This window comes from Nanorana parkeri, unplaced genomic scaffold (genome assembly GCF_000935625.1).
Source record: "Nanorana parkeri isolate BGI_ZX_2015 unplaced genomic scaffold, ASM93562v1 scaffold341, whole genome shotgun sequence".
In the NCBI taxonomy this organism is placed as follows: Eukaryota; Metazoa; Chordata; class Amphibia; order Anura; family Dicroglossidae; genus Nanorana; species Nanorana parkeri.
This window is the reverse complement of record NW_017306609.1, coordinates 378,131-390,970: the sequence shown is the minus strand read 5'-3', so window position 1 is coordinate 390,970 and position 12,840 is coordinate 378,131. Positions and strand designations below refer to the sequence as shown.

The window sequence follows — 12,840 nt, the reverse complement described above, 5'->3', positions numbered from 1 at the left end:
ACATGCAGACAGATCAGCGTCCCTGGTTACCATGTAACCAGGGACGCTGATCTCCAGACAGGCCAACTCTCCCGGCTCCTGGCCGGCCGGGAGATAAACCCTTTCTCCCGTTAAGTTATTTTCTGACTAAATCTAAAAGATAAAATTGTATTGAGTTAATAAATAACAAATATTTGCAAATTTGAAATTGCGCCATTTTGGGAAAAGGTAAATAAATGAAGGAATGCAAAACTGTAAATAAGCGATTTATGTTAAAAATCTTTTTTGCACTTTGTTGGTGTTTGTGTTGTGAAAAAATGATACAGGCGTATATTTAATCGCAACACAAGGTATCACACAATGCGTCACAAAGCTTTGCCATGCGTTGCCACAGTTAAAATAATGTTTTTATTTAAAGAAAAAAAAAACCTCATGCACTGTGATGCATTCTAACAACTCTCTGCAGCGCATGTGGTGGCTAAGGATGACTCGGACGCAAATTTACGAAGAGGGCCGGTGATCGATCGAAAGTTCGAACTTATCGAGTTCTGGGACCTCATGACTTCCGGTTTCCTTAGAACTACGAGGTTTGCACAAAAAACTTCTTCTGCACGAGCGCCATCCGCGGCATTGCTCTATACACATGCACCACAGCAATAAAGTAATACAATGAACTCGGATCACAGTAATCAAGCACGTTATTAATCTGAGTTGCCCCACTCAAGCGGCGGCCATATTGAGTGGGGCACCGGAGATAAATAAGGTGATTACTGTGATCCGACTTCATTTTATTACTTTATTGCTGTGGTGTATGTGTATAGGGCAATGCCGCGGAAGGCGCTCGTGCACAACAAATTTCTTGCCCAAACCTCATAGTTCTAAGGAAACCGGAAGTCATGCGGTCCCACAACTCGATAAGTTTGGACTATTGATAGAACACCTGGCGGCTAAGAGGAAAAAGGAGGCGGGCAATGGCAGGACGGGATGCGCGGATCGGAAAAGACGGTGGCAGCGGCGACACGGAACGGGGGCAAGAAGGACAGGAGGGAAGAACCGACACGGGCACAGAGGACAGAGGTAGCGGCAGCGGAGGAACCACAAGACTGTATACAAACAAGAGGTACTAAGGGAAAGGGGTGGAGGTTCGGGGGGAGTTGAGGTGAGCGGCCAGGTTCATGGTTATTTAGGGTTAACTATACAGCGGCGGCTGCAGAGTTGGGTTAGTTAACATGGGGCGACATTGAGTAGGCCAGTGCTTAGAAGTGATCTGTTTTCTGACACCGCAGAATTTGCATTTAGCATTTGCAGGTGGGAGAAATATGCGGTACAAAGAGTTGCACTGAAAATGACCGGGAAAAATAGCTCAAGGGCTTTGATAAATTCCCCCCAATGTTTTTCTGTCAATTTTATTTGAACCCTTTTGGGGCCAGGTCACAATGTATAGATGTCCAGGCCAAGTTTAGATGCATCCATATGTGTCAGTTAACCTGAATATAACACTATGTTTGTTTTCATGTTTTCAACACAGTGCTAATATACTGCATGTACAGTTAAAGTGACATTAAACCCTCAGATTTTTTAACGTAAACCAATACTGTAATGTGTGTGCCTTACTATAATCCATGGTAGTTTCCCTTCTCTTTGCTGCTCTTCCTTTTAAATCCTCATATCTTCTCATGCTGGGGGGAGAATTTCCCTTTGCAGCTGAGTGCCTCTTCCTGTAGTGCTGGCTCAGGTTGTGAACCTTCACACAGACACCATGTATCCATTTCAGAGACAAGGCAGTCTGCTGCAAAACAGAAGTTCTGCCCAGCATGAGAAGAGAGAAGGAATTAAAAGGAAGAGCAGCAAAGAGAAGGGAAACTACCATGGATTACAGTAAGGCACACATTACAGTATTGGTTTATGTTAAAAAATCTGAGGGTTTAATGTCACTTTAAGTCTAACATTTCACCTGCTACCTAAAAAAAGCAATACTTCCCATTTACTTGACTAAAGTAACTCTTCCACAGAAGGTAATAGTTATAATAGGTATAATAGTTACCTCTAACACAGAGAGTGCGTTAGATCTTTGCTGTCTTAAAGTGTTACAGCCACCAAAGAATTTTCTGCAACCAACACTTTCAGGTGTTGAATATTTGGTATAAGAGCTGGAGGATGGAATCACAGCATGCATCAGGGGATTTTTAAGTGTGTGTGTCAGATGTTAAGTGTGTTAGATGCAAAAGATTCTTGGTCAACCATAGCTCTATAAGAGAGAGAAGATCTGGGGCACTGTTTGGTGTGGGTTACCATTTCTTTTTTTGCAGGCAGTTTGTATTTACATTTTCAGAATAACACTGTAGTCTAATTAATTGGACCCCATGACCAATATGCACACCACAAAGTATTGCTTGTAACTTTTGAATATAATCAAGTATCGAGAAATAGACTTCAGCACCATCTTCTCAACAGGGAGAGATGACCTCTGGAGTTTTAAAGTCTAGTATCATGCTTGTATATTCCTTCTTTAGAGTCACCATACCCAAAGCTTTCTGCTCATTCCATCAAGAATGGTCATACCCTGAAATCTGATCATTAACTGCATAGTCCAACACAATTAAGCTCTTTATGACATCAGTATGCATAATGTCAGCTAATATAGTCTTAATTAGGAGATTTAATAACCAGTCTTCCAAATTGTTCAACAATTGTATCAGAATTATTCAGATCATGTAGCAATTCTGCCCACACATGGGTTTCGTAACACACACATGCATTATTTTATTTTTTTAACTGTCATTTGATACATTTAAAGGTGATAATATTGTTTTACAGCACGCCTGAGATGTTTTGTAGGATGCAAGAAAATAAAGCATCACTATAAACTAATGCAGCCATAAATTAGTAATGACATGTTAATCTATCTGATAAATGAATCAGTAAAACTTACATTTTTAAAAATGTATATATACAGCATTTTTTTTTGGTTAGGGGATTGCATCCCTTAAACATATATATTTGTCCTCATAGAAATAAAAGCTAGAAGATCTATTTCTACAATGACAACAAAGTTGGATTTGCACTTGGCCTCTGCAAAGTGTTCTGAAGCCCTCTGATGTGATATACAGTATATACTTTGAAATGTCTCTGACCAAAGAAATTAAATTTCAGTAATATACATTTCAATCATTATTTTTGACAGGTACAGGAATTCTCTCGCCCAGGCAGGATGAGAACCCTCACTGGTGGAATCTAAATGCTGTGTATGTCTATTATGATTGTGATAAGTATGAACAATTGTCCAATAATGCTGTGAATGTCTACTAAAAACAAAAATGCATGAATAACTGCCCCTGAATTTCTGCAATACATTTACCAAAGATAAGATGTTAATGACAGTACCACACAAACACTGAAAGTTCAACACTGAGTTACAAGAAATAGCATAAAGAAAACTGGCATAAAACTTTTCAGCTGAAGAAGAAATCCATGCAGCATGTATCATTCAATGCAGTACCAGTGCAATCCAGCTTATACCACAATTACCAGACTACTCACTTAAAGTGACACTAAACTCAGGAGTTAAATCTTAAAAATGCATTCAAGTATTCAACCATTAACAAAAATGTAGCGTATTTGTGTATCACTCGGCTGTAGATCTTCAAATCATCTCTGAATTAGTGCTGACACTGTCCTTCCTTCTGGAGGGCGGCTACTTTTGTTCCCCATGGTCTCTGTGTGTGTTGTAAAGTAGCCACTGCTCCAAGCTTATTCGTGAGATTAACTACAATTGCAATACAAATTGGTAAACCAAACGTGAGATTGTAGCCCATCAGGAGTGAGCTTGGAGCGGTGGCCAGGTGCACGTTTCCAGCACACTTACTAGCCAGTCAACAAACAAATTCAACATTGCATCTTAGTGTCCAAGGAAAGTGTAGCATAAATATTTTAGCGGTGCTGGTGACTGTCACAGCCAAAGAAACTAACATTTCACTTCCAGTCCAAACTATCAGTCAATGGTGGCGCCATATGCATCTGAAACAGAGGCTCTATATATCAGTTTATGGCTTCCACATAGATGTGGTGCAAATATATGCTACTAACACCTGTTTTTAAATAGAGTTTAGGAATGTCTGGCCATTTCTTCTTTAGGAATAAATCTGATCTGCTATTTTGTTGGACACCTGGTGTGGGAGTTGAGCTTTAATAATTTGCAGTGTTCATTTTTGACTATGCTCTATCTTTAGTTATAATATTAGCAAAGGATGAAAGAAGAGTTAGCGCTCATGCAAGAGATTTTATTTCACTTTCACAATGCTTACAATGATTTTGTGGGTTCCTCAAGCCTCTGTAGCCATAGTTAAGTGGCCTGGGAACTGCTTCAGAAATATGGGCATACATGATATTGGGCAGCAAATGCTGAGAAGCCATCTCTAAGCTTGGACTAAGACTTTGCCTCAAGGGTAGGGGCGGTGTCAGTGATGTCAGAAGGGTGAGCTCAGTGAGTCATACAATGATCTTCTAAAGACAATAAGATGTGAGTAGCAACTTTAAATCTGAAGAGTCCTCTCTTTTTACGTTTTTAGGTATGTGAGCAGCTGCTCCAAAAACACAAAACAGGTGTATCCTGAGGCTGAGCTTCTCAGAGGTCCTCTGACAGCCTTACTGACAAGCAGGGTGGTGCACCAGATGCAAAAGCAAGAACTGTGGGATTGTGGCCTATAAGATATTTTTTACTGTGAGCTTAAGCAAAGAACTGTTCCCAAATTTCTGTAAAAAGAGCCCACACAAAGAGGTTCAGTTTGTTAAAGACACATTCCCACTATCAATGAGACATAGTATATATACATTTATTGATAAGTGCTTTCTTTTCTTTCTCCAGTTTCGTGCCATACTGCTCAAGTGATGTCTGGAGTGGAAATGTATCCAAAGTTAACAATGGTATAAATATTTTAAATTTTTTTGCTCAAACTAAAGGCTCAATTTACCAAGTATCATTGCAAGTGTTATTTGCCATAACAATTATTTTCAGCCATTTGATTAGTACATAAAACTCTTTATTCTAATATAACTATCATTATGAAAAATTGAGCCTATAACAAATAACCTTTTATGCCCAAGTAAAAGCATGAACTCCTTATCTAAACCTATAAACATTAAAGCGTATCTGAAGGCAAAATTAAAAAGAAAAAGAGTGCAGTTAATATCTGCAGTATATGCGCATTTCCCCTTGTTTTATACCGTTGAAAACCCTGCGAGTTAAGCTCTGCCTTTTGGTCTGCCAGAATGGCACTTAACTCCTATTTTCTGAACAAAAACAATCCAAAATGATACTGATCCAGGCAACTTCCATGCAGCCACTGGCCATGAGTGCAAGGCCCAATCTAGGATCCTCCTCCTCCCTGTGGTTTCAATCAATCAAAGGTCCAGGCCGGACCATTGCTGTACATCCTTCTTTCAATCATGATCAACTTTATTTACACGGTTATATGGCCAATCTGAATTTTTTTTTTTTACCACTGTCAGACATAACTACTCCTGATGGGTTTTACACTTAATCGGAGCTAAATCCCTATGTTACCCCTTGTGCCGTTGTAACAGCTCCAGCTACCTATCTCACCTCATGGTTTCCTTCCATTAAGGTCTCTCATAAGTCTTAGGGCCAGAGTCAATGGCATTTTGTTCCTATCAGAATGACTTTTGGGCGGGGTGCGGGATAGGTTTGCTTGAAGAGATGAGCTCTCATGGATCACCTAAAAGGAGGCAGAATAGTAGATAGCTGGGCAGATTGGGGTACACAGTTCCAGAGACAGAATAGTAGATAGCTGGACAAATTGGGGGTACGGAGTTCCAAAGAATGGGAGTAGCTCTAGAGAAGTCATAGAGGTGAGCATGGGTGGAGGTAATGAGGGAGCTAGAGAGCAGGAGGTCTTGGGAGTAGTGAAGGGGATTGTTTGGGTGATATTTTGAGATGACGTTGGTGATGTAGTTTTGGGCAGAGTTGTGGATTACTTCATGTGTTGTTGTTAGTTTTTATAATTTTATTTGTTGGATGTGCGAAAGATAGAAGAGTGGTCAGAGAGTGGTAGTGGACAATCTCTAACATTGAGCGGTTGTTAAGGTGAATAAGTATGAAAAGAGCATGCCTGATAGACTGAATGGGGGATAGCCTGTGCAGAGGTGAGATAATGAGAAGGGAGTTACACAAGAGCGACAAATATACAACAGTAGAAATAAAAGGAAATAAAAATGAGAGTATTTAACAAGTCCTGGTTTTTGTGAGTTCTTGCAGGGTCCAGGCAATGAAACAGAAGAAAGATATAGATAGGAGTCTTTCTCAAGTAAGGCTTACAAAGGTTCCTTCTTGATGTTAAAGCGGAGCTCTTCTTTGGTGGTACATGTGCCTCTTATTATAATGTAAAGATCACTTTTTTTAAATTATTTAAACGAGGGCTTTTGGCTGCCTTGCACAGCCTCTTTTTGTGAGTCCTCTAGGGGGTATCACTGTGCCGGCCCCTAGTCCAATCAGGAAGACTCAGCGAGGTGAGCAGGAGGGCTAAGGAGTTTATAATCTGCTCTCCGACCCCTCCTAAACTGTTATCTTCATATTAATACCCTTTGTATTTTACCATCAGATAAACTACAGATCAGTGTGTTGTATGAAATTAGCTTGCCATAGACATCAAACGTGGCATCCCTGGGAAGTATGGCTGGCTCAGGAGAGTTAATGTGTGTTCTTAGATCTTTGACCCTCCTAAACCACTCATTTTTAGTATGTTTATATCTCATTTGAGTCACAGTTTAGATGTCATTTAAAAACAAATAAGTTAAATAAAACTTTCGCCCCCACAAACTTACATAGACACACATCGGGTGCCCTACACATGTTGGGTATCCCATGTGTGCCAGAGTGAGAGCAATAATTCTTAGGCCCATATTAATGATTAACTCTATACAGATGGCCTGTGCTTTTAAAGCATCATCTATGGACAATTTAGGGTACTACTGGTATATTGTATCGCCATTTCATGAGTGCACACAATTTATAAGCTTGGTATGTTGGGTATCTATTTACTGAACACAACCTTATCTTTTATATTTTATAGAAAAAATGGGTATTATATTGTGTTTTTGTGCACTAAAATCAACTTAAGTGTAGTTTTTTTTCTGAAATATTGGGTTTGATAAAGAGTTGCACTAATATTATGTGACATAAAACATTGCACCTGCTGCCATTTTATTATACAAAGTCTCTGCTTTCAGAAAATGTATAATTCTGGGGGTGGGTTAAATAATTTTCAGTCCTATAAATGCAAAAAACACCTTTTGAGCGAAGGGTTAACTGTGTAAAAATCTGAAAGACACATAAATATTTATTTTTCATATATGTTCTAATAATAACATGTACAGAACAGATTTCCATTTCCTATTTGTTTTCGTTCTGGTTTCTAGATTATTCATTCATGGGATCATTAATAATTCAGGAGGTAATTCGTGATTTGGTACCAAGAGGCATTAAACAGGCCAAAACTGTCATTCTGGCTGGTTCTAGGTATGTTTTCTACAACTGCTATATGTTTATGCATTATACTGATTACCCTGTTCTGATATGTTGGCAGAAAGAGATTTGTAGATTAACAGTTCTGTTTTTTACTCAACCTTTACCACAGTTAATCCATTCAAATAAGCCTAGAGAGTGTAACATTTGCTGCATAAATTTAGCTGTGTATATAAATACGTTTTCTCTGTGTGAGAGATAACAAGGAGCCCAGAAGGGATGAGTTTGAGAATTATTTTCCTGGATTAAAAGCAGGTGAGGAAAAGGGGTTCCTAGATTAATATATCACAGACAAAAAGAGCATGGTAGACTACTGCACCACAGAAATCCTGGGATAACACTGGAGATGATATACTAAAGCAGTATAGTCTGTTCACGTAAATTATATTAAAGTCAAAAAGTTGGTAAACTATTTCAAATGATGATTAAATCACTTACAGTAGATGCTGCTTCTTGATGTTTAAAATATTTTATTTTCTGCAGAATCAGCTTATCCCCCGAGCACTGCCCCTGATGTCCTGTTTTAGGATAACTCCTTTCCCTTGCAGAGTCCTATGGAGCCACCCTTGTGTGTGCTAGTAAGCTGTGTGTGTCTCCACAAACACACGGGCACAGCAATGCAAGTCACTTTTCTGCTCCCTGCTTTTCTTTCCTCCCTCCCTCCTCTCCTCTCTAAACTCCAAGCTAGTAGATGAAGAGCTGCTGGCAGTGGCGTAACTAGAAACTTCCAGGCCCAGGTGCAAGAAACCATGAACGGCCCCCCCAACCCCCCATCGCCATGGCACCATGTGGTTAACAGGAAGGCTGCCAAGGTGCCCAGCAAGCACGGGACCTCAGGCAGCCGCTTCAGTTCAAAAATTTAGTGCCGATGTTCTGTCAAGAATGCCGACCCAGTATCTGCATTTGCGCACAGACAGGATTAACGAGGAAACTGGGATTTATTTACAAAGTATTAGTGTGTAATCGTAAATTGTGACCGTTAATAATATGCCATCCATGGTAAATGATGGATGGCATATTATTAACGGTCACAATTAACAATTCAAACTTTACTTTAAATACTTTGTCAATAAATCCCGGTTTCCTCGATAATAGTGCTGAAGTCAGCAAATTCGACTAGGTCGGCGTTCTCGACAGAACACCGGTATCTGCGCTTAGTATCGGGGAATTTTCACGAGTACGATTACTTGTGAAAATGCTAGTATTGGCACTGGTGCGTCCCTACTTAATAGTATAATGTATTGCTGGGACTTGTAGTCCTGTATAGTTTGTGCTATTCTGCATTGCTGTATAATCATTATACAGCAATGCAGCAGAATACCACCAACTATGCAGGACTAAAAGTCCAAGCAATAGATTATAATGAAAATACCACCAGCCTCTCAGCAGCCTCACATTCACTAAGCTAAGTGAAAATTCCCATGCAAAGTGAAAATTCAAAGGGAACATGCTCTACTTCTTTAGTAAATTAAACCCACTGTGTTCCTTGCATGTATTTTTAAAGTTAAATGTTTGGCTTTGATTGGTTATCCTGTCTGAGACAACCTACTATATACGTATAACCTACAATATATATGCTTGATTTCACAACAACACAGCTTACATAGAGTTGAATAGAACAGGTTCTAGCTGTACTATGACAACTGGGCATTCTCTCCAGATCTATTCGGCTGCAATGTGCCAACCAAAAAGGAAGAAAGGCCACACTCAGGAGCAAACATCGATTTTCTGGGTGCTCTCTGCAGCTTTCGAAATAGTTGATATAGCAATGCAGGATATGCAATACAATGTTCCACTAGGTGGCAGAAATGCACTTGCTTCTCATCAACATAACCACATTTCTACCTTAAAACACTGATTATATGATTAAGAACTGGTAAAGGATGTTGTTGTTTCAGAAATCCAAATTTGCCAAATGTAGAAACACTCTTTTTTTCTATTGCTGTATCACTTTTGTGTGTTTTTTCTTCTAATTATCAAGAGTTACAGCTGTCTTTGATAATGATTATCAGACCACTGATAATTATTAATGGTCAGCATATGCTTGCCTCCTGACCTGCCAGATAAGTCTTTACAGGGAACTCATAAATATCTTTATTCGCCCCACTGCTCCTTGCATTAGCTGAAAGAGATAACGCTTGCAATGCCATGTTACAGCTGACCGGTTAGGTCCTATTGTCATGCAGGTAAGAGTGATGTCGTCCCTCCAAATCTTCATACTACTGTATACATACTAGTGTATACATACTACTGTAGCTTGCCTTCATAAGGTGCCAGGCACAGACACCTTAAAATGGCAATCTACACTAGTCCTACCTTTTCATGGCCGCTAAATGCAGCCAAAAGAGACTAAAGCATGAGCAGAAATACACATGCTTTCTGTTTCAGTAACCTTTTATTAAAGGTTTGTACAGTTGACAACATAGTAATAACAAGTACAGGATGTGAACAGTATTTCACAGATGAAGAGTAGTGAACATCCATAGACCCTTGGATGCAGGCTATATCACGGCTATTGTTAAAGTGTGAGATACTTTCTCGTGTCAGAGAGACAACAGCAGGGAGATAGTGCTCTATTCAAATAGTCCAAACATGTTAAAATGTATGGACTGAGTCCTTGAAGATTGAGGCTATTTTCTCATTTTCTGTTTTGCTTGTGTGATTGTGGGGTGTGATGATGACCATGCTTTAGTGAGAACTTGTTTAGCTGTGTTAGTGGTAAACAAAAATGTAAAGGAAAATACTCTGGTCTTAACCACTGGCACTATAAAATACGTGCACCCACAAGTGTGGCAGAATTGTCTAACTATATAGGGCACTGAAATGGGCACAGTGGCAGTGGGGTCAGTGGACACAGAGGCATTGGTGCGAGCTCTGTACACCATAGCTGAGATGAGATGTCAGGGGAGGTCCGTACACCATAGCTGAGATGAGAAGTCAGGTAAGGTCTGTACCCCATAGCTAGAATGGGAGGTCAGGTGAGGTCCCCCATAGCTAGGATGGGAGGTCATATGAGCTCTGTACCCCATAGCTAGGATGGGAGGTCACGTGAGCTCTGTACCCCATAGCTGGCATAGGAGGTCAGGTGAGCTCTGTACCCTATAGCTGGGATTGGAGGTTAGGTGAGGTTTGTACCCCACAGCTAGGATTGGAGGTCACGTGAGCTCTGTACCCCATTGCTGGCATAGGAGGTCAGGTGAGCTCTGTACCCTATAGCTGGGATTGGAGGTTGGGTGAGGTTTGTACCTCATAGCTAGGATTTAAGGTCAAGTCAATGGTGGATCTGGGGATAGGGCAACAAGGCAATTTTTGCAGGGGGATGCAGGGACATTTTCATGAAAACCTAAGAGACTCTCATCAGTGAGAAGCAGGCATGGACTCATGTGCTACCAGTGTGCCCAGAGACTGGCCCAGAGCTCCCTGACACCAAGGACCAGGATACGGGACCCAGTACCAGTCCTCCTATAGATAATGGTACTCTGCATTGCTGTATAATGTATTGCTGGGAGTTGTAGTGCTCTATAACTTATGGTATTACTCTGCATTGCTGTATAATGTATTTCTGAGATTTGTAGTCCTCTATAGCTGGTGCCATTTTGCATTGCTGTATAATGTATTGCTGAGATTTCTAGTCATTTACAGCTGATGGAATTATTCTGCATTGCTGTATAAAGTATTGCCGGAATTTGTAGTCCTCCATAGCTGACAGTATTCTGCATTGTTGTATAATGTATTTCTGGAATTTCTAGTCCTCTATAGCTGACAATATTATTCTGCATTGATAGAGAGTCTATGGTGGGCTCTGCAGGGTCACTCTTAGGTGGCCTATACAGGGTATCTGATATGTGCAGAGCCAATGGTGGGCTCTGCGGGTCTATAGTGTGTTCTGTAGGGTCACTCTCAGGTGGACTGTTCAGGGTCCCTGTAATGTGTGGGGTCCCAGGTGGGCTCTGCATGTTCTCCGGTGGGCTTGGCATGGTCTTGGGTTGGCCCTGCAGGGTCTCAGGTGGGCATGGGCTCTGCAGGGTCTCTGGTGGGCTGTGTGGGGTATCAGGTGGGCTTTGCGGGTCTCTTGTATGTGCTGGGTCTCAGGTGGGCTCTGCGAGATCTAAGGTGGGCTGTGTGGGGTCTATGATTGGCCTCTGCAGGGTCTCTGGGGGGCTGTGCCGGGTCTTTGGTGGGCTCTGCAGTAGTGAGCGGCGGAATGATCTGCTCTTCGACTCTGACGCCAGAGCCAGCAGGAGCAGAGCTGGAGAGACGGAGAAGGCATGGGAACGTGTTCTGGAGGTAGGTACTTTTTTTGGGTGGGGAAGGGGGCCCTTTTCAAAATTTTGGTATGGTGCCCTGTGATTTCTAGTTACGCTCCTAGTCACATAGTTGCAGCTGCGACTGGGCCCTAGCATTCTGCCACTTGTGGGGGCCCAGACAGAAGGAAGGGGGCCATGGTAACCGCCGACATTGCAGGTTACCGGGCCCACCTTCCTTCAGTCTGGGGCCCTCCATCCTTCACACTGTGCCAGGATTGTGTGTATCACAAAGCTCCACAGCAATAAAACATAGTAATGTGCACTCTAGATGACAGACCCATATTAATGGCAGTAATGAGATTCCATTCCTGCACACAAAAGTGTCAGGGTGGGTAAAAAAAAAGGTACAACTGCTGTTATAGATAACAAACAACTGTATGTATTAGTGCAGTATTCTGTTCTGTAAGCAGCACCTTATTTTCTGGCAGTGCCCCTCCCGAGACTGGAGTCTGGATCTGTCCCTGCTCCATACACCTACTCATGCTGTATAAGAAATGCCTTAATTTGGGTTGTAGGTAGTGTTTTGAATTCCACACCTACACCTATTGTTAAGTTTTATTCAAGACGCAACAAAGAATCTGTTATTAGGTAGCTCAGCCTGAGAGTTTTTCATCGTTGTATGTATCACCTTGATCTTTGAGTAAAGAAGTGTGGAGGAGGCATGCAAACACGTGTACCTAAATCTTATCAGGGAGAGAGGACTATCACTGTTAACCCCATTATTTAAAAATCAAGGAAAAAGGAGCCTTTACATATTTAACATAAATAACTTGCACAATGTAAACATACTTAACAAATAATGATCCGTAGCTGATTATCTATTACCTCCTTCAATGCATGTTTTATCAGCTGAACATGCTGCAAAACATAATTTGTAGTCAGTGCTGTCTACAGTGCTGTCTGAAGTCCTGATACCGATACTAGTATTGATATCAGGGCTGATACACGGCATTATCAGGAGTACTTGTACGCCTGAAAATGCCCCGATACTAAAGGCCGATACTGGCCCTTTAA

At 41.1% G+C, this 12,840-nt stretch overlaps 1 protein-coding gene across 1 annotated transcript in view; it reads left to right on the top strand.

Moving 5' to 3' along the window:
- Positions 1-12,840, top strand: part of LOC108788644 (palmitoleoyl-protein carboxylesterase notum2-like) — a 32,794-nt gene that overhangs the window by 5,451 nt on the left and 14,503 nt on the right. The window contains exons 4-6 of the mRNA XM_018558463.1: positions 3,164-3,224; positions 4,844-4,902; positions 7,414-7,513. Coding sequence (XP_018413965.1) covers positions 3,164-3,224; positions 4,844-4,902; positions 7,414-7,513 — 220 coding nt within the window. The remainder of the gene's footprint in view (positions 1-3,163; positions 3,225-4,843; positions 4,903-7,413; positions 7,514-12,840) is intronic.